The 23540-nt window shown below is 40.4% G+C and overlaps 1 protein-coding gene across 6 annotated transcripts in view; it reads left to right on the plus strand.

Moving 5' to 3' along the window:
• Positions 1-23540, plus strand: part of LOC117215078 (RNA-binding protein Musashi homolog Rbp6) — a 761999-nt gene that overhangs the window by 440489 nt on the left and 297970 nt on the right. For all 6 annotated transcript variants that reach the window (XM_033461509.1, XM_033461508.1, XM_033461502.1 and 3 more), the window contains exon 4: positions 22610-22694. In XM_033461509.1, the coding sequence (XP_033317400.1) occupies positions 22610-22694 (85 nt within the window). The remainder of the gene's footprint in view (positions 1-22609; positions 22695-23540) is intronic.

Raw genomic sequence — 23540 nt, forward strand, 5'->3', positions numbered from 1 at the left:
CTTCGCCGCTGCATCCATTCGAAATTGGCAGATTTAGATAGGAGGAGCGAGGTAAATCCACCAATTTTCGACCGAGCACCAAGCACGGGGAGCTCTATCCGCTATTTATGCCTGAACCGGATGATCCCATATGACAAAAAGCGTCTTCGTCGCCGCTTCTTTATGCTAATTCTCTCTTTTATCCGCGTGAAAGTGAAATGGTTGTGTCCACTTTCGTATTGGTTCGATATTTCTGTATTCGATGAAAAGAAAATCTTTATTTATTCATCATAGAATCTGTAAGACTCGATTTTAATCTGATCTTTAAATCATTTCTTCAGCACTTACGTTAATTTTAAGCTTCATCTCTGTCTTAAAAAAGACGAACAGGGCGATAAACCGTTCAGCCTTTGTTTTCAGTTCTATTGCGCCTCGTAATGCCCACTTTAAGCGACGCATAAGTGCCCCTGTGCTACGCTTAAGGCAGCTTGCGCGTACAACAGGCAGCTCTCTTTTCTCGTTTTTCTCGCGTACACACACACCCGTATACGCGTATAGACACCACCTACGTACGCCAACAGTCGCTTGCACTACCACACAAATATGAAGGCCCCGTACTCGACGGGACGGGACCCTTCCTTTGGCGTTTAATTTACTGTGAAAAGAACGTCATTACACGGACGTCTATATTGTAACATTATCGTGTCCCTTTTTTATGATGATCAGCGAAACACGTTTCACGTGTTCGCCGGGTCGAAAGCGCTCACAGAGTCCGGACACATTGTTACGACTGACACATACGGGTCTATGCATGCGAGTAATAAACTGCCTATCCCGGTGAATAGAGGAAGAGAGAGAGAGAGAGAGAGAGAGAGAGAGAGGTCTGACGTCCTTTTATACGATTCTGACATTTTCAACGGGGGTGCACGCGTTTACACGGTCACCATAGAGCCTTTCTATAGGGGTGTCTTCTTCGTCTTGCTGTACCGGCCCTTCCTGTTAAACTCCTTTCAAAACTTTGCAGAAATATGAAAATCCGTAGCTTGTTGGCACGGATAGGCGACGAGGACGACGTGGAGATCAAAAGACGGCGGTCGTGTTTTCCAAACGTCGAACCACGGGATTCTTCGTTCGTTGGAAGTTGAAGAATGTTTGGAATATTGGCAACGGAGGGCCCGTGAGTTTGTCCCGCTTCGTCGACTTTCGAAGGAGGAAGAGTGATCGCTGGCAACTGATATTAATATCGTTGCGTGCGACGATTCCGGCTGTTACGTATATGTGCTTGAGATTACATATTTCCATGAATAATTGATACTCGAGCGAACGTGTTTGACTAGGACATGTGTTCGGCGTACGTGACTTGAAGGACGATGTCTACGCCGTTCTATTTCTTCCTGGAATTCGGAGATTTGTTATGTATGTTGGGTGCATGTGTAAAACGTAGATGAGTGTGCGTAATAACAATGAAAAGTATCGAAGGATCAATAATTTTTAAAATCTATTTCTTTGTTATAGCATAAATTACGTATCATCCACTAATAAGAATGAATCCAGATTTACAAACTGATAATTTGTTTATTTCATAATAGAAACGACATGAAGATGAAACTTGGACTAATTGTTAAAGAGCACCGCGAAAAGTTGGCGCGATAAACGTCATATTAACTAAACGCGTTGAAAGGCGCGAGAATGTTTGTAGCATTGTTTTACACGCGTCTTTCATTTCTCGGCGTGACATAAATCTCAGTCCTGAAAAATCTCCGTCGGCATTTATCTTTCCGCAACGCGCAGTGTGCACGAGTGTACTTAACTTCTTAGCCATTCCACGGCGGCTCAGTATTTGAAAATTTCACCATTATTATTACGCCGCACGGTGGAACGTTGCAACTGACCAAACACGTTGTATTTCGCTGGTGGTGCACGGCGCGTCGCCCACGGCAATACGTTCTTATTTGCCGAAATTACAACGCAGTTTTCATCATTTACGAGGCAAAGACACATCGAGATGGGAGACGCATCGCCGCGACTCGTATTTCGCGCGAACGCCGCCTCTCTGTGCACAGCGACGCTACCGCACTACCATGCATAAACTTATATTAAACAATAAAATGCAAATAGAATGCTTTATACCGTGGCTGGTGTCGTCGGGACCGTGTCGAGTCCCGTGATCTCTCGAGCACCTTCCACTTCCGGCTGCATGCACACACCGAACGACGCGCAATACCGAGCCCCGAGGGAACGAGAATAGGGTGAAAGGGAAAAATCCGGTCGTAATTAAAAAATGACTCAAAATATCCGCAGAGGGCCGTAAGTCACCAGCTTGTAGCTTTTATTCGGCAAATCTCGATTACGTGGTTCGCTCGAGGAATGGTGCAATTTAGCTCGGTAGCCATGGTGAGCAAGTCGAGCGATCATTTTCGACCACGGGGAAAAACGAATGAAACGAGAAACAGACGAAGAAAAGGATTCCGCGGTATAAGAATCTTAATTAAAAAATGAGTCACAGCTTCCTGTTAAGTTGGGGAAAGCTTATCACGCTTGGCCAGCAAACTAAGCGATTCGTTCGAAGAGAACCACTGCGAGCACTCGGTATGGTTCATACTCCTCGCGTCCTGTCCTTCCTATTCATATATGCCGGGTTACACGACGGGTGCCGCGAGGCTGATTAACAACGTGCCGTTACTACTTCCTGCGTCGCGAGAGCGCCACGTGAATTACAGCGAGTGCAACCTTCCCGGCGCAGCTCGGTAATTGGGTTTTTTTTCCTTGTCACGGATTAAGCGACGAGTGTAACGAGAGCTTTACCAACTTAACGATCGTAAACAGTTTTATGCCAAAGATAATTCCGGTAGCCGTAAATTGGAAAACGCGACGCGGAGGGACGTAGTCGCTTTTACGCGGGTGTCGATTCTGGAGAGACCCACTATCGAGAAAAGGAGTAAGTGACTATGAAGTGTTCATAGCTTTCCTTTTCTGTTACTAGTGAAAGTATAATAATGTTCAAACCAAGGTGTGCACCTCTTTCAATCGGTTTGTAATGAAGCTATTTAGGCAACAACGGAATTAAGGTAAGAAATAAAAAAAAAAAAGAAATCGATAATGCAGCAGAAGCCTGAGAATGGTAGAACTGGGTATTTATGGAAGTTATTTTGTCACGTGCATCTTATGATGCTTTTTTTGTCTAAATAGGACATTGACTTTTCCTTTCCCTAAATTTTCTTATTATGCGATTGTACAAAAGGAACAAGCTAATGAAAGGCCTTGGAACGCATCGTGTTTATCTTGGAAAATATCCAACGATCGGACCCGATGGAAATGCATACGTGTTTCTGACAGTCGTGTCACGTTATTGTCACGTACTTTACGAATGTTTTCCTCTTAAAAGGACTCTGCGTGTACTCCCAATACGGAGTGCATCCTGGATGCCCGGGGTAGGAAAAGTTTGCCTCGATATATGAACGCGCATCGTGTTTCCATTCGATCCTTTACATGATCCATTTTCGATGAAAGTCTGCAGAATATCAGGTTCCGCGCTCTGCGTAACATATTTCTTGTTCCTCGTTGATGTTTGCGTGGTTTTTATTAAATCCATTTCTGTAATCTGCTTTTATCAGCACCACTAAATAACGTACGATGGTTTTTACCTTTTAATCCGCGGGCGTAATTCGATTCGTACACGGATAAATAACTTTTTAATGTGATATATCGTTGAAGTGGTTTTATGTAAAATTTCAAACGGGCTTTCGTAAAAATTGCATACGCTAGAGAGATATTATATTGCTATGCAAAATTCAGCACGACGGCATATTATAGCGTTCTCAGTGTATGCACACAAAAGGATTTTAATAAACTTCCCACAACGAGAATATCAGAAGACGGAAGCGATATTATTATGTTTATCGTTGTGTATCAACACTAGAGATACGAAATATTCAGATACGCCTCCATGAAGGAACGATGCACCGCAAGATAAAGAAATAACCGGGAGTATCGAGCCAAAAGAAATAACATTAACTTTTCTTTCCTGCGTGCAAGGCTCGGTTTTATGATAACTTTTTTCTGCGCATCGCTACACTGTTATCGCGTTTTGTGGAACGACAGGTCGGGGGATACATGTGACTGCTGTGAATATCATCCATAGCCGGGAGAGAACGAAAATCTCATGTTTCTCCAATCGACTGAAACATTTGCTCTTTCTTATAACACGCAAGAGTCTCATAAATGCGCTCATTATAGTGGTTTTTCTTACCCAACGATACATTGGATAGCTGTAGTAGCTTTCCGTAATTTGTATTCTTTTGTCTTCGTATTTATTCGACGTTTTTCCAGTAACCAATGTTGTGTAAAATTAGATTATCGGTACAACTGCTTATCAAGAAAGCAAAATTCGATTTAATAATCTTCAAATATTACATATTATTGAAGGAAAACTTCTATTATTTACCGCAATCGTATATGCATCTTGCGTCCTAATAATTTCCAGAATTTAGGCCAGACAACTTACGAACATATACGCAGCACTTTATTTTCGCTCTCAAATAAACCGATAATAAAACACAATCAGGAACCTCCGCGTAATTCGACCAACGCAACGATAGAATACAGAAGCTGAAATACTGAAACCGCGTCTAAACGTAAAAATAAAGTATCCTCGAAAATGAAACAGTAGCCAAGTGTATGTTTCGTAAAGCAATTGGATAAACTGATATGTATGTCGGAGAAGGGTCAGGAATAAAGTTGTGGGCGTTTGATAAATCTTCATTGGAATTGGCCATCGTGTTATAACTAATACGAGTCTGTTAATACGAGTATGGATACTACCGATGCGACAATCAACCGCGGCGGTTGGACACTCGCGATACTAGTGATGTTGGTCTTAGGTTCAATAACGAATCCGCGGTCAACGGGATGATAGATGTACGTGCTCACAAAAATCTAAGTTGGACTCTTTGCAAAACGTGGAATATCCACCGAGCATACAGACACTAAGTAACTCGCTAATACGACCTCACGAGAGAATGACTCTCCGCCGCGATGATGCTGCAGAGGAAAGCTATGATGGGGTGTGTCTGAGGACACGAGATCATCGGATTCGTCGAGGATAGTCTTCGTTCAGAAGGTGAGGGAATTTGGCGTTGCTGCTAATTGGTCAATCTCCATATCGGTGGTTAGAAAAAGATGCTAGCCGCCCTCGAGGGAAAGGTGGGAAACGCCGTTCGTTGAAAAATAGGTCTCTCCTATTTTCCCGTAGCTGGGAAAAAGACTGTTTGTTTGAGGGACCTTAGTCAACTAAATCCTAAGATTTATGACGGGCCCTTAGGCTAGCTGAACATGTACTGCGGAGACGCATCGACATCTAGCAATCATCTTGCTCGAAGAATAGGGTCTGCGTGTGGCGAGCCACGGGACAGAAACCGTTGGAATGTTTACTGTCGCGTGCCGCCAGAAATATTTCTTTTAAGGAGAGCTATAGAATTACTCCATTACCTTTGTTAGACAAGGCGTTCATCCCGTGACCGCGACTACGTTCGGCGACTGGCTGTCGCCTCGAGCCCAAGCTCATTATCACAACTTGCGAACAATTACAATCGGATTGAATAACTACAATTGTTTAATTACAGCTATAGTAGACTCTAAATTACAATGTTGCGGGATTATCTAAAATTCCAAAGGCTCCGGTGTTCTTTCATCTCCGACATGTATATTTCGCTAGAAAGTACAGCCTATGTAATCGAACAGAATTAAAACAATGAACCCGACAAGAGGCAATTTAATCGATCACCACTTAAAACTTTCTCTTAAATTACCATCCGCAATAAACTATTCGTTTATTCGACTCTTCTCTATGTGTCAATCGCGGTACATATACGAATGTACGCACGTCGTCGGCAGGGAGTTGGGGGTTGCAGAGAACGGCCAGATAAAACGCTCGAAATTGTAGCCGGCATTCATCGTCTTTTGAAGGAAGAAATGGTGGCTGGCGTCTCAGAATGCGGGGCGGAAGCGTGCCGCGCTCCCAAGTATGCACTAATGCAGCTCGTAGCTCTCGCGAGAGTTTGCTACAGTTCCGCCGTCCCACGTTTCCGGTGACAGAATGCGCGGTCCTTATCCGAATCTATGCGAGCATTTATGCGCCGGCCTGCCCCGTGAGCGGACGCGAAGCACTTGCGCGTTCGAGAATCTGAAAATTGCATTCCTGGCATCCGGGACTGCCTGCACGATTTTCCACCGGTCGCGTAAGTGCTGTGGAACACCGACCTCGAGCTGGTTAGGACAGCGTAACCTCCCTGGTGGAATTAGGTTGCCGACACTTATGGCCCGACTAAAACGCCGATGCCTCGTTTCCGAATCGCTTCTGCCATCGGAAACTGGGACGAGTTCGACCGAAAGGGACCTCGTCTAAACGTTCCATGAATTAAGGCTTGGTTCAATGAATGGAGTCACTTGATTATGTTTTTTTGATTTTTATAACCATGTTGGGTTGTTTGGGAGTTTAAGATGAGAGGAGAGAATTGTCTGGAATATGATTTATAAATACGTATATAGAATGCAGTGATATTTTGGATATGATAGCGTTATATCACGTATAATCTGTGTAGGAAGTAACGTATTTGTACACCTGTTTGTGACGCATCAGTTTTACATTAGTAACCGACAACACGCACTAGTAAACTGTGACTCACTATAAAAAGAGTACGTTCACATTGTGGACTTTCGTAAAAACATATTGTATAAAATTACTAAAAGTTATACGCGACTTGTGGTAGTTGTGTTTCGCCATAAATTTCGATAATGAATGCGTTAAAAAGTTAAAAATAATTCTTCCTTTTCGAAAAACTATTTCCTTCATAAATTTCCATCTTCATCGAATTCGATTCAAACCTTTATTGTGAAAGCATATCAGAGAAGACTATCTACATACAACGAACACCTTACTCTATAGACGAGTGAAGACGGAACAGCAGCGACACGACGCGACACATCGAAAGGGTCAAGGCAGAATGCAAAGTTGGATTGCAAAACGGCAAGCCGCAGCAATGTAGGATTATTGTACGTACAAGAGATTTACCGCCTGTGGCCCTTTTGCTCAGCCAAAGGGCGGCCGAGGTCGCTATGGTAACAGACAGGCGGAAGCCAGAGCCTACCCTTCCATTTCCCCGGATGCAAGCACCAGACGTCTCGCTCTCCTGCGTCAAGTGATTCTCTTGCACCGTCCTGCAGCTTCTTCTCTTTCCTCTCCGCCTTCTTTTTTTTTTGTTCTTCTTTCACCCTGTCTCTCCTTCGTGTCTCGTATTCTTTTCGGGTCTTTCCCCCATCTCAAACGCGCGCATCGCTACGGATCTTCGTGTCCTTCCTCTTCGGTTCCAGCCCCATTATCAATTCTTTTTATCAGCGGAATAGTCGAGAGTTTCGAATAAAAAAATTCGCCGACGATCTCAAACTGGTTCCGCGTTCGCCTATTAGTCGCCTGAAGAAGATGGTGTTGACCAATATAGAAACGAAGGGGCTTGCAATATTTGTAGACTCCTTTCGGTAATTATATCGAACGACTAGGATTATAGTGACAGAATCTTTGAAGGCATGAAATATTGAAATGCTACTTCGAGGGCATATACGTTGTAGAAAATGAGATGAGTGTAATTTTTGAAGGCTTGTTATGAATATGTTTTAAGAATGAACGTGTTCCTTTTATAGGGTTTCTTTTTTATTTGCGATAAATTTAGTTGTTGGATTTGTAAAAGTGAAAGAAATGTTTGATGTTCACGTAACTGGAATATTGGTTTTTGATAAACTGTCTATTTGTAATCAGGAAGATGACACTTCTTCAGTCTTGTGTACCGCTTAGGGATAGAAACTTTTGCAATTCTGAGAATTACAAAATGGAGCTATAATATGCTGTACTTTCCGTAAAAATATTTACTATCGGTCCGGCCATGAACATCTTTTTCTACTGATTTTATGATTCACATAGTAAGCTATGTAGTAATTATGTAATAGACTATTCTTTTTTACTGATATTAATTTAATTTGCCATAGCATACAAGAATCTGAAGTATTTTGCGATTTATGTGTGATCTGTTCATGAATATTCCTTTTTACTGATTCCATCGTTTGCATTAGTTACGCGTTAAGTTACTGCGCACTACGTATGTACCATCCATATCAAATTAACTATTAACAGAGAGAAAGAAGTCTTTCATTGCATCTACCACAAAGGAATAAACTACCGATTATTATTATTATCGTCCACAATACATAATCCATTCCGAAAAATAAAACAGCAGAAAAGAAAGCAGAATTGCCATTCTTTTCGGTAGGTCGGTGCATGTAGCGGTACTCGTCAACAATCCCTCGTTAAGAAGGAGACGTTCAAATCACTGCGTTAATCAGTTCGCATTACCAGCGGCGTGTCGCCGGATCAAGAGAGCAAGACGGAACGAAAGAGCTGCTGTCACGTCGGGGTACGTTTCTCGCGAGTGGAGCCCGAGATCAAAGTGGTGTGGCTTCGTGGGAGGGTGGCTGGATTCGAGGCGGGGGCGAAATCGGAAGAGTGGCTACTTCGTGTCTGCTCGAGACTTGAAGAGGGCGTCGCAAGCAGAAAAGTCAGTGGGGGAAAGAAAGGCACTGCGAGGATAGAATGAACGATCCATCCACTCGACCGTGCTCCTGGGAACGTTCTCAATCCTTCGCTTCCACTCGAGCGTCCGCGTACGAGAATCAAATTGCGATCCTTTGCGACACACGAGCGAAAGCGATCCAGACGTAGCCGTTTGTCGAGTTTCATAATTTTCCTCGACTTCTGTTCGGGATTTCCATCGTCGTCTCGTGTCCAGGCAATCCACATGTCGAGACGATGCAGGAAACTGTAAAGCATTCAGCGAAGATATACGAAAAATTTACAACAATCACTCGTACAAGACGCACAACGAATATTCAACAGCGCATCAACAGGTGGTCATCCGCCGGTTTTTTCTCTTTCCCTTTCTCTTTACGCCTCTCACAGTAATCTCTGTGTTCGAATAGATCCTTGGGATCTTATACTTTGTTTCGCGATTTCAGAATCGGCTGGGAATATTTTCGTAATTTTCTTTTGGTAGACTAATGAAATTGATAATAATGTATTCGACTATGATTTTACACCGAGTGGTAAATATAATAAAAGAAAGATCAGTATATAAAAAATATGTACTGGTCTGATATGTATCACTTAGTCTACTAATTCAAAACATCTTATATTAGAGTCGTAACATCGTTTTACTTATTCTAGGTAAAAAGAATATGCCTATAGTGTGCTCACGAATGTGTTCTAGTAATCATGTAGTTCGACATATTATTCGGAATGATATTTTGCAATATTCATGTCATATAATCACTATTCTTTGGCCAGATTTTTCAACGCCAAATTATAGGGTCGAGAGACGGAAGATCGGATACTTTCCTTGTTAAAAGTAATTGTCATGCCTTCCAGAGCAACTATACCTTTCATACAAAGATATCGGCTCTTAAGCGGGCCCAAAATGTAAAAAAGAAGAATTTCCAGCGATCCATAGGGTAGTTCACAGGGGCACGCAGAACGTTTGATCCTGCCGATCGTCGGTGTGTCTCGCGGAGAAAAAATATTGAAGCGAGGATGCGAGAAAGCGCCGAGTCAGGATCACGCGGCTATCGAGTTATTTCAGCGGCGAGATAAGCGTTATCCGAGCCGACCATCCCCTGCGGCTATGAATATTAACGAATTCCGGTGTACCGGGACGGGTAAGACTTGAAAGGGATCGACTGGACTACGGTTGGTGTGTGCGTGACAATCCAGGAATGAAATTAATTTTCCACCCTCACGACGTATTGTTGTAATGCTTTATTCCGGGAATAAATTATTTATCGGGAGTCAAGCGACGAAAAAGCCAATGGGAAATTACTGTGTTTTGCTCTTCTTTCTCATCTCTCTATCTCTCTCTCTCTTTCTCTCTTCCTTTTATGTTTCTGTTATCAAGAATAGATCGTTAAATTCTAGGTCTCTAACTAAATTCTTCAGTTCGTTCGATTATAAGTCATTATTCACGCACCCTTATTTTGTTCAGAATTACAGATAAGAGTGATTAGCAGTCTTAAAATTAGATAAATTTGCACCTATTAAAGAATTAACGAACATTATTACGTTCACTAATATATTTATATATTCGCAGGATTGGAATTTAAATAAACACAAATGTTCATTTTTGATTGTTTGTTTAAAATAATAGATTCTAATAGCTTTCTAATGACTATATTTAAAATATCAAATTATTTCGAATTAAACAAGGGATATATTTTTAAGGTCGAATATTTGTAAATTAGTTATAATAGCCATTTACAAAGCTAAATATTTTAGTTATACATTCTACAAATTCAGATTTTTATGAATTAATAAATGTTACAATCCTTATCGGAACAGTCGATAGAAATACATTTAATATAATCTTCTCTTTCAAAAACATTCGTATCGGCATATTTTTCTGATAGGGATGATATTTAATCGCACGGTCGGTTCACAAGCCTCCTATGGAGTTTTTCGTAAATCATATTTGAGATTCGCCAGCTCAAGAAGTTTGCCGGCAAATCAGATAGAGAAGAGAGGAAGAGGGCGGAATATAGCTGGCGAAAGAGAGAGGCCAGATTGGATTTCTCCGCGTAGCAGCTCGTTCTGTACTCTGTGTCGGACAGCGGACAATTATTCCGCCGCTAATTGAGTTACGTCGCGGCCTAAATGCCCGATGAATATTCATATCCTTGCTCGTGCTATCCTGCGCGCATCCCTCTCTTCTCCTCTTCTCTCATCCCTGTCCTCCTGCCCCTTCCGCTTGGCCGCCGCCCGCGGCAAGAAAAAGTTGTCGCGAGTTAAAAATGTAATGAAATTAGAAAATTACGTCCGCTCATCATTCCGAGCGAATGCTACGAATTTCCGTTTTCGTTTCTTTCCATCCTTTCCGTGTCGTAACTTAGTTGCCTCTCCTCCCTTATAATTCTTCCTCGTTCTCCTTTGCCCGAGAATGGAGCGAAAATTTTAAATTACATTCCTTGGACTTTTATACGAGATTTTTATAGACGATTGGGGTTTGTAATATATTGCATGATACGGATGATGTACGAATGTATCAGAAAAGATATAAATTGTTTTGCTTATCCTGATGGATCTGAAATACTTCGGTTATACAGAATTCATGAATCGGTTTGGAAAAAGGGAAATTAGTTGTTTTGGACAGACAGATACCTATTCCCTTTTTCAATACTGTGTTTTTAAATGAATTTCTAAAGATATATGCGTAGAATATTCATTCGTTATAGAACGCAATCAATAATAACAGTATATATATAAATATATATGTCGGGTTTACATTAGAATTAGGGTCAGGGGCGTGAAACGAATCTTCACCTGGGTCACACGTTGTCGCCATGCAACAGAGAAGACATTGACTAGTGCAAACACGACTATTACAGAACCGGACAAGCAACCGTGGTAGTTAGGCACTCGAGAAACCAATGACAATGATCCTAGGTTCAACAACGAATCCGCGGTCGACGGGACGATAGATGAACGTACTCACAAAATGCAAGTCGGACGCGTAACATTCACTGGTCGTAAAGGGCCACTCCCTTCATCAGTGAGATCGCGAGCGAGAATGCCTTTCCCGTCCCGATGATGCCACAGAGGAAAACTATAATGGGGTGTGTCTAAGGACACGAGATCATCGGATTCGTCGAGAAAAGCCTTCATTCAGAAAGTAAGGGAAATCGGCATTGCTGCTAATTGGTCAATCTCCATATCGGTGGTTAGAAAAAGATGCTAGCCGCCCTCGAGGGAAAGTTGCTAGTGGGAGACGCCGCTCGTTGAAAAATAGGTCTCCCCTATTTTCCCGTAGTTGGGACAAAGACTGTTTGTCTGTTTGAAGGACTTTAGTTGACTAAATCTTAAGATTTATAACGGGCCCTCGAGCTAGCCGAACATGTACTGCGGAGACGCATCGACATCTGGCAATCATCTTACTCGAAGAATAGGGTCTGCGTGTGGCGAGCTACGGGACAGAAACCGTTGGAATGTTTACTGTCGCGTGTCGCCACGAATATTTCTTTTAAGGAGAGCTATAGAATTACTCCATACCTTTGTTAGACAAAGCGTTCATCCCGTGACCGCCGCTACGTTCGGCGACTGACTGTCGCCTCGAGCCCAAGCTCATTATCACAACTATCGAACAATTACAATCGGATTGAATAACTACAATTGTTCAATTACAGACTCCGGTGTTCTTTCATCTCCGACATATATATATATAAATATATTATTATATATATATATAAATATATATTTATATATATATATATTTATTTTATTTTATATATATATGTATATATTTTAAGTTATATATAAATATATATATATATTTATATATAACTTAAATGCACAGATTATAGATTTCTCTAAAACATTCATTTCGATAAGTTTATTTTCACTCGCAGATAGTCACATTCAATTATTTCCTATGAATGCATACATATCATCCGAAAACTAAAATTTCTCAAATTAATACTCAAGAGAGACATCCTTAAAACTGTCTTCATCTCTCACCATCCAAACTTTCATCTCAACTTCTCATCTCTTCGCTGGAGACTGATACACTTTTCACCAACGTTTCAAACAATCCGTCCAATTTCAAACGTCGTCGCCTCTTGCTTATCTACAAATAACCAACCACCGTTCTTCATAGTTTTAACCAATCCTCTTCAAGAATAAGTTCGTTCATTCCCCCCGAGTGTCTTTCATGGCTAGAGATTAATTACACACGTTCAATGAAATTTCGAGAGAATGGGGATAATTCGTGAGCAACGATTATGCATGCGGACCATAATTTTGTCGTTAGAGCGTCGAGGTAACGGAATTGTTATCGCTTGCTAAGAATCGGTAGAAACGGATCAGCCAGATTTTTCTGGTCGTTTTTCCGGCTGGAATCGACCGGCCCCTTTTTCTTTTTTTCTTCCACTCGGTTCCGCGCGGCTCTGTTCGCCTGCAGCGGACGGACGAGGTGACTTAGAGAGATTGTGATTTGCATAATGCAATTCAACGGGATCCCGTTTCAAGGAAAAGTCAAGAAGAACAGGGCAATTACAATGAAACTCCATGGGACGCGGTGGCTTTCACGGGCTTGCTACCGACCACCTAGACGATGTCGACTTTATAAATATTCAGCCGGTCATTAAAACGTGCAAGACAGAACCAGGAAGGAGAACGCCGAGCAGGAAGGGGTTTCCGAATGGAGAAAAAAGTAGAAACAGTTTATAAAAAAAGATGCTAGCTCGGTGCTGTGTCGAGCGTTATTACGCGGTCTTGCGAATTTCTGTAATTCGATTCAAAATGCCGGGCCGATAATGGTCACTGTTTTGTATTGCTTCTAGCGGGCTTACGTTCTTAGCGTTGCTTGTTATCTGCACACTAAAAAATCGTGTATGAGCCGCAAACTGTCGTTGTTGCATTGCAATTGGCAATAAGAGCTTTATATCGGAGTTACAGTCTCTTTTTATTACAGTCACTTTTATAACTTAATTATTTTGAGAAAATTTTTAGAATTACATTGTAGTCAGAGGTCTTAGGAACATATAACCATACAGTTCTGCCTATCTTTTTCCTTGTTTTAAGAAACGTTACAAGGATCTGATTCAATATTCGATTCTTGTTAGTGGAATTGAAAAAGAGGGTTTAATTAAAATTTTAATTCGCTGATAACGATGCCACGGGCTTTCGTTAAGGGCAAACCGAGAAAGACAAAGGACTTTTAATTAAGGAACGAATTCCACGCAATTAACACATAACTGTATCTTTCTTAACTCTCTACACTCACCTCAAGCCCCCTTCCAATTATCTTCGCCATTTACCATGTACAATACACGATTCTCACAAAAATGTATTACGTCTGAGCGAACGGTTGGCGTGGCCACTTAGCAGGCGTCGAAAATCCGGTAGATACCGGGGCGAAGTAGTCCATGAGGCGAGGAAATCCAGACGGTAAATCGAAAATAGGAGCGAGAAAGAAAGGTTGAGTGGGACGGAAAGGATCGACGAAAAACGGGAGATCGAAGAACTGGGTGGTACGGGGTGGGTGATTGTCTTCGCCTTGGAAAGAGAAAAGCGGATTAAGGCGGTTGGTTAAAGAGCAGTTACCATATAGTTGAGCAACGAAGCAACGGGTTAAAGCAGAGGGAAAGAGAGAAAGAGAGAGAGAGGAAGAAGGAGAATCAGAAGAAGAGAGTGCGTTCTTGAGGTTGGAAGGAAGGTGGAAAAGGAGATGGTTTCTTGAATCGTGTCGGTAGAAGCTACGCGAAGTTACTTCCACCTCTGACTACATCCATAACTAGCTTCAGTTTCAAGGCAAGGAAGGTAGCTCTCCACGAATAGGTATATGGCTGCCACCGTCGTTGCCGCTACCATCGCCACTGTTACTGCAATAGTAGAAACTGTCGAGTTAAGTAACTGCCGGTACTTACAGTAACTTCGCGCGCAATGAAACCGCCTACATAAATACACCTAATACACTTGCCTCCTTTCTCTTACCCTCCCTCTTTCCAACCACCCACCACCCTTCTGTTACCTATCCAGTCGTGTTCGTTCACAACGTGCATGATATACTCTATACCCGTTCGTTGTGGTAAATTCCCTCGGTGCCCGAGCTCTACCATTGCCTTTTGCCACAATACGACATTCCATGCTTTCTGTCGGATAGTTACCTTTCATAGTTTAGTGCTTTGTTTTTACCATTCCAGATTCCGGCGTAAATTTCAAATTGATATTAGGTTGACAATAAGAGATTCGTGCGGTGCTGTTGAGTTAATTGTTGAGGATTATTTAGTCTATGCTACTGTTATGTGGTTTTGGGGCTTGTAGTTGAGAGATTATAGTTGGTCCGTAATGATCAAAATTCGTACAAATTTCTATATTTTATGTAAAAAGATTTTAGATCGCTGATAACTCGTCAGTGATTCAAACTCTTCCTACTCACGGCGCTCTTAGTGTGTCAGTATTTCTTCAACATGGTCAAAATAAAAACATAAGCTTACTTAACAATGAGCGGCCTGTTGAATTAAAAAATAAGTGAAATGAATATTTTAAATTTACAATTTATATAAGAGGTACATCTAACTACAGGCGTTAAGCGTCATTCCGGATAAAGTATTTGAATATTTTAGGAATAGTTTGGTGAACTACCGTTTTAGACAATGATTCCAAAATAAAATTTTCTAATAATCGTTTGTTCGTTCTAGATCGAAATCGAGTGAAGCATGTCGTTGAAGTATCACAAATCATTGAAGGCTTATATTTTCGGCTCCAATTACAAAGCAATCTAAGATTTTAAGTTTTAAGAACTGCGAGGTAACAAATTCGTGCTTGGAATGATTCAAGGATCATACAAATTATCCGTTTTCGAATGTTTCTCTATTAATTCAGAGCTCGACGTTCCACTGAATCTTGGGCCGAATGTTCCGTTCAGAAGTTTCAGTAATTCCCATTCTGAAACTAATCTCACTCTGAAAGAAGTACTATAGGTACAAATAGCAGTGCGAGAACACCAATAAGGATTTGAGGTCAGTTTCTTTCGCTTCGGAATTAAGGTCATGTATAGTATCTTCACATTGTAGGAAAAAGTAGAAATTTCGCTTTGGTCCTGTTCGAAATTCAGTGTTTACTACGAATCAGAAAATATTGTTTATATAGTTACATATCCGAGGACAATTATTCGAACGAATAATATTTTGTTGCTAATTTACATTTACATTTTTCTACTTAGCAGAGTGAAGATAACGTGAAAGGAAGTAAACGAAACGTTGAAGGTAGAACGAAAAGAGGGAACTGTCTTTGTTTTAATAATGTCTGCATCAAAGTCTGCGATGAGTACTTGAAGATTAAAAAGTGTCTACATAACCATCCCTTCGCGAGGGGGATGAAGATTCTTTCCATTCACATTTAGTGAACTTAAAGTAAAATTCCTTTTCTTAGCCTATAATTTTTCCTGCCGCTTCAGAGCTCGTTATCTGTGACAAAGACTCCATTCGACTAAAGGTGATAAAAAATCTCATTATCTCAGCGTAAAGATTACGCTGCAGATTTATTATGACGTTATCCTTCTATCGTAGTGCGCTGTACTTGTCGTTCATTTTCTTCGCTGTAACGCAGGTAACATCGCCGTCTGCCTCCTTTAAATTGATCAAATTAAAATTCTATCGATCATAAATTTATACACGTTACGGTTAAATTGTCTCTTACCTCCACATAAAAACATGTCAATTAAAAACCTTCCATTTCCTCATTTATAAACAAATATTCGTCTTTTCAAGCAAACACAAAACGTTCATATGTATAGATATGTTGCAGCTGAAGACATAATTAGAATAAATTTGCAACACCCTATTTTTTTCTAAAGCAAGGATTAACATCTCAAAATTAATCTTTTTTTTCCAAGCTTCAACTTCTGAAAGAAAGACCTGTAACCTTTGAACAAAGTAGAACATTACGCGGCCCATCTTAAAGCAGCGACATCGCCGCTAAACTCTCCGCTTTCACTTTGATAGACATTATCCCAGCCGCCCTCGTAACATTTGAGGTCAACCCCTGACGAGTCCAAATAAAGTACCACTTTAACCTTAGCATAACTTTGTTCTCGTCATCACTGCGGTTCCTTCGCAATCGCGAAAGTCTACTTACACATAAATTACCGGAGGAAAAAGATATTTCCGCAGCTGACGTAATAAAAGACTCAATTGATAGATAATCCATAAATTCGTTACAGAGATTATCCGTGTCAATTGCACGTTCGAAGCAACTCTATTCTTCGTTTATCGTTTTCAATTCACAATGTTTCCCACGTGTAATACTGTTGCCGAAAATGGCCCGTTTCATTCTGAGCATCGCTGTGCCTCTTAATCATCGCTCCTCGGAGATAGTACATCCTTGGATGCGAGACGTTAGCATTCAGATAAACGCGGCTTCACCTGATTTCACCGCGGATTCTCTTCCGCCTCATCCGTCTCGGCTCGTCTTATATAACGAGAGCTCTTTTCCGCGCAGTAGAGAGGGTATGACAAACAAATGCACCGCGTCAGCCCGGCGTGACACTCTTCCGTGGTTGGTTTGCCTCGAAAAAGGGGGAAGTAAAGCAGCGAAGGGTGGTTAAGGCGGGGAAGCCCCGCAAGCTAGACGAGTAGAAAAGCGAAGGATCGTAGAAGCCGTGCTCAAGTAGACAAGGGACACGTCAGCCGCCATCCTTCTACTCAGCCTTTTATAGATTATTCACGTACAATGGTCGAGTGACAAGTGGTGGGCCATGCCGCTCGCTGGATCTGCGTCCCTCCTTTATCCCAGCCACTAACGGAAATCTCGATTTTTTTTGTACATAGCAACTAATAGTCCAAAGTGACCTTTTTTCAGTGACGACTTTGTGAAGTAATTTGTCTGTGGAATTAGTTTTCCGATGTTAATGGGAAAGTTAAGTTGTGGAATTGACAGGGTACTTTCCTTTGTTTTAAAGCTATGCTATAATATTGATAATTAATTTTTATATAATATCTACTTTTTTATATACGTGCTCCACGCGAATTCTCATAAAAGTTTCCTTCTTCGATTGTGTGATTTTTAAATTGTTCCTCGATGGTCTTCTTTCTTTCATATCTAAGTCTTTGTCATTAAGTAAAGTCAAAACGAAGCGACACTGATATATTTTTTATTAACTATCAAGTTTCCCAAATCTACGACCAAAACCTTCATAAATCAGCTCCAACTTAAGTGTCCAATTAAAACACTGTAATATTAAAAACCGTCTTACATCGAGTGCGCCACAAGAAACGGATTAAACGTAACAAATCATGTTACAGATCTATTTCATAATCTCTGTCTCTACCCTGCATGGCTATGCTAAGGAAGCATAACCGAACGTTCAGGATGACTCTATAAGGAATCTGAAATCCTCTTAGCATACGATCTCGTCTGGCGGTGTGCGAGGGTATAACACGTTGCAACGTATCCCGTCGCGTATTGTCACTTTAGAATTCTACGACGAACAGATGCGGCGCATATCAAATTACGAGATCGATGAATGTTTCGCGTGATATCGCGGGTATGGGCTATACTGGTGATTTCCGCGGCGCGCATCGTCGTAAACACGAAGTCGTAAAACGCGGGCCGAGTAACGGCGGGGCAAGAGGAGAGGGTTGAAAACGCATGTAAATGCATGCTGTCGTCGATGTTGGACGGTCAGTGTTTTTCCCTCGGTATTCGGTATCGCACTGTTTGGTGTTTTAATGTTGATTGGACGACTGCCGATTCAGCCGGCGTTCGTTTGCCACGATTGTTGTTTCCACACGCGCCGGCCGCGGTCGAGCGAGAATTTTCAAAATTCTGTACCGCGTACATACACGTGCTGGGGCACACGTAACCATAGGCGGATAAATCGTCAGCGAAATCGCGAACGTGGATGGGTTTATTCCATTTCGGCAGGTAATACGACGTCCCGAGGTTCTTCCGGGACGATGGTGAACCATACTGATACCGACGATTCTCGCGAAGTAATGCGATGTCTGCGGATCGCTCGGTTCTGCTTGGTTATAGACAATTTTGTAATCATTAAACCTTTGAGTACGAAGCGGAGCGCAGATCAACACTTCGTATTGATTTCGTCTTATTTAGAATAGAAATGATTGTTACTAAGAAATCATTATCTATCATTTTATGTCGCAGCAGCAGTTTTTGTGAGCAGATATATTTGTTCTTTACTCATTAACAATCGCTAACTTATGTTTTTTAATAATTAAAGTAAGGTCAGTCAGGTGAATTATCAGCAACTCCGGGGAAGAGATTTTCTAATAACATAAAATGATGTTTAATATGACGTTGATATTGTAATATCATATCAATATTCATGTAAGTTTGTAATAAATAGATATGTGAACAACTTAACATTATTCATATGATAGTTGTAATGTGAAAAGCAGAATTAAATTTGAAAAATGCATCGTTCTATATATAATTGGTGAAAGGATCTTTCTTTTTATTACGATCAAAGTTATACTTTATGGATTTTGGTTTTAGTCTCGAACTTTGAGAACTGTGAGTGGTATTCGTGTAAATTTATGTTATTCTCTGTTATTGCTTCGTTAAATGGCTGTTACATTATTTACGACGTATTTAATACACGTATAATATAATGAGTATTTAGTTATTTTAAATGATAACGGTTGTATTGCTGGCAAAATGTAATTAATTTCGACAATTATGTGAAACCCTCGTATCAAATTTTCCATACTTCAAAGTTGCTATTTTATCACCAGAGATATTGTAATCAGCAGGTCATTCAATTTTATACCAGGAATTTATCAAGCATGAAAAGAGTATCGTTCTAAATAAATCAAATTAATAATTTCTGCATACAGCTCGTGGTACAAAGCCGTGTAAATTGAGATCAGCAATTTCAGCTGAACGTAATTATGTTGCAATCTCTGGCATTTAATAATTTTTAATAATTTCTATATCAAATTTATTTTATAATAACCATTTATATTATACACTACGATTACAATATTCTACTCTATTTTATTTTCTACCTCTAGGGCTATAAATTTTATTTTTCACAAATTTACATCTATTAAAACGTGCGAATGACACGCCAGCTGTACTTGACTATAAATTCTACTGTTTCTACTCACATTTACTTTATTACCACTAATAGATTTATTGCTTGATAGGGTTGACAGGTATACGGGCACGTATTGTTATTATAAGGAGGACTCCATAGAAGCTATAAAGCTGTCGTGTTGCAATTGAATAGTAGAGATATGTGTGTATGCGATATGAGTCTAAGTAAACACTTGAATATGAAAGCCAGTTCGGCTACAGTGTGTACACACGCGGAAATTTTGATGGAGGAACGTTTGCTTAAACAATCTTTTTAGTACATCAACAGATTTCATCAGTGTATTTGGATTTCGAATAGAGATCTTCCTGGACAACAAATCACATTTCCACCAGTGAAATATCACTCAGTGTTGCAATTGCTTTATGGGTTTGGTACTAATTTATAAAACAAGGATTGTAGCTCTAATTCAATAATATAATCAAAAGATTCACTCGTATTGACGCATACAATTTTCTCCGTGGCTTCCATTCATTTCTACTCATAACAAACAAATGCTTACAATTCCAATTAAAATATATACCGACGTTGATTTACTTGACAGGAACTTGAATACTCCTGTTCCGTAATCCCTTTATTTCGACAGAACGCCAGGATTTCCAATTAATCACAATTCAGAATAAAGAACAATAATAGTAGCTATATCACGATTCTAGACTCGACATCGAATCGAAAACGTTATCCGCCTTTCAAACAGTCTGCGTAAATCAAGTTGTGCCGGGCAACCGCTTGAGCGTGACATTCGATTCCACAAACAACCCGGAGAATCTGGCAATTTCGGCAATCCACCATACTGTAGCCTGTAACTCGTAAATTCCCATAAACGAGGTACAAAAATAGTGGAAGTAGGACTCCACGGGGGCAGCACTTCGCTCGTTTCAAGTGTTTCGTGTATCGCGTGCTCGAAGTATACACACGTGCGATTCCATTGCTCGTTCCATGCACGAAAAGTCGGCCAACCGCTGACGAAGAAGCTCGCCAACGGCGAAACTGAAATAAGGGGTTGGATCCATCAAAAATTCAATCCGCTCGAGTATTCGCGGTTCCCTTCGTGAAGGGTTCAAGAGAAAAAAGAAAGAGTCGCATGAAACGTTTCATAGAATCCTTGAGACGATGTGAATTCACGTCAGGCATAGCGTGGGAGATTGTTCTTCGCAAGAAAAAAAAAAGGAGGACTTTTAGCTTTCAAAAAGTATGAAATGTTTTTAACTCCTTGCTGTAGAATATATCATTTACAGGCTAAACATTAAAAACGTAAGTTACGGTATTGCAGACCAAAATTAATATATACGAATAAAACTCGCGTATCACTTATATTGGTTTAAAATCAGAATAAGAATATAGAAAAAATAAGGGTTAGAAATAAGAATAAGAGAAAGAAAGCAAGAAACTTCACCAAAGAATATTTTTTAAAAATTAAATAAAATTCTAGAATACGTTTAAGGGGCGCTAAAAATAAAGTAACGCAAAACTTCGAGCAATTTCTTTAGTTTAAAGAACTAGAAATTCTAGAGTTCACCCCTCAACACCTAAATATATCGTGCGTTAATTTTTCAAAGTAGAATATATTCAGGAAACTTTTTTCGCATCTACTCAAAATTCCACGTCTTCAGAAAAAAGGACGAAGACAAATGAAACATAGCACCTAATAAATAGTACTGTGTTGCAAACAACGCTATCCCATTTCACTCGGCCAAACTTTCTATTCTTGAAGCAGAAAAACACGTTCTAAGGTTAGAGAAACGCGGCGAGACGAGTCGGAGGAATTGGCGCATTCGGTTCTTGAAGCATGTGTGGCCCATAAATAACATGTAAATATTTTCAATAACTGCGCAGCCAGCCCTAGCATGAAAAATGCAAACCGCTTTGCGTCCGGTCGCTCGCCGCGCTATCGTGCCGTATGTACCGGCTTCTCCAACCCCGTACGAACCACTCCAGATCGGCGGCCACCTCCTGCCATCCTTCTCGCGGCTCCTACGTCCTCCTCGGTAAACTATCTTTTAATATATCTGTATGTACACTGTGTTCCGCGTAAAATTTATGACGCCGGACGCCGGCCGATATTTGTTTCACTCGAGTGCTCGACTTCGTCCCTCGTTCCACCTTCCCGCGATCACTTCTCTAAATCCTCGCACCGTGTTATATGCATGTCGCGTGGTCGCTATGGAAAAAGAGCCCCTTCATGAAACAATTTTGAATAATTTGAAAATGCGAATTAATCGCGAACTTCGAATTGTTTCGCGATAACCACTGTCAGGTGTGACGTTGGTATTAATTCTTGAAAGTGACGTGAGTTAGGGCACAGCAGAATTGGATAGTTAAGCGACACAAATTCATAAAATGATTTGACCCAAATAAAAAATCTTTAATATCTTATTTTCATGGCTGTGCCTTATTTTGCTGGATTTTTCCTGCATCCAGATAGTTTACAAATGTCCTCCAATTTTACTTTTTCCTTTGGAAAGTATCGATCACGCGTAATGAATGTCTAATTTTTAATTCCTCTCTATTTTCTTCAAACCTAATTCAGAAAAAAGAAATTTATTCATTACATCTTTTAAAATAAAGTAATTTGATATATAAACTATTTATTCGATTGATACGTACCACACAATTTACGTTAGCAAAACGCATATATACCATTGAGTTAACTCGAAAGCATCGGGAATTTAATGTAAAGCAAGGCGACGCAAGTTATGAAGTATAGGGGCATAGTAGCAAAGATGTTTAAACATGAGAACTTGATGATTAAGCGAGGTTGGTCTTTGTACGGATTTTGAGACTTATTTGTAACTTGAAAAGTTATTTGATGCGTGTAAAGATAATCCAGAAGTTTTAACTCGTGTAGTAGTTAACTTCCGTAAATTGTTTGAAGTTTCCACTGTTCCTTGTAGTGTTATTTATGTATGCTTCGTTTTGTATTACAGAGGCTTTGGATTCATCACGTTCGCAGATCCCGCGAGTGTAGACAAGGTGCTGGCACAGGGTAATCACGAGTTAGACGGCAAGAAAGTAAGTATTTTAGCAAATTTATACCAGTCTTTTAAATACACTATTCATTAAAATCATAATTTCTCCTCAATTCATATAGATGAAACGTTATACAATTTTTATACTATAAATAAATCTTGATAAATACAATATAAAATAAAACCAAAATGATTATATTTGATAATAATAACAGCAATGCAAACAATAATAATTCCAGTAAAAATTTTATCATTTCCATAATATTCTCTACACTCGAGAATTGTCCTTACAAAGCATGCGCGATTGTTTTCTATCTCCACTTCATTTACGTATAAAGTATCTAATTCCAAATACCAATTACGATCTCTTCGAATCACCATCATGTGAAATTAATCATCAATCGTCTTACATTAGCCTTTTGACTACTTTCACATAGCAACATGGTAATTATCGAAGGCAGGGAAATCGTTGTAGGAAGAAGCTGGCCACGTTTTCATGGTGGCATTCCATAACGCACTAATTACAGGATCGTTAGTTCACCGTACGTAATGACCACTTAAAGTCAATGGCATCCATTCGCGATGTTGTAAGACAGAAAAAAAGGTAATGAGAGTCAACACGAGAGACACGGTTGGTCAAACGAAGACGCATCGATCGTTCGTTACACGAAGACACGAAAAATATCGGTTTGCACGAGAGCGTCGCGATCGAATGTGTGTCGCGAAAGCAATTAACTATCGCCGAGTTCTTGATCAAGATAATTGATACAGTACGGACTGGGTTAATTGATCTCGCTGATAGATAAATATTGCCCGTGTCTGGATTCCTGCGGTCGGCATTTGTCTCCGTCTGATGGCGCAAGAAATTGATTGGTTATTGGAACTACGT

Source organism: Bombus bifarius, unplaced genomic scaffold (assembly GCF_011952205.1).
Source record: "Bombus bifarius isolate JDL3187 unplaced genomic scaffold, Bbif_JDL3187 scf7180000009343, whole genome shotgun sequence".
NCBI classification, from domain to species: domain Eukaryota; kingdom Metazoa; phylum Arthropoda; class Insecta; order Hymenoptera; family Apidae; genus Bombus; species Bombus bifarius.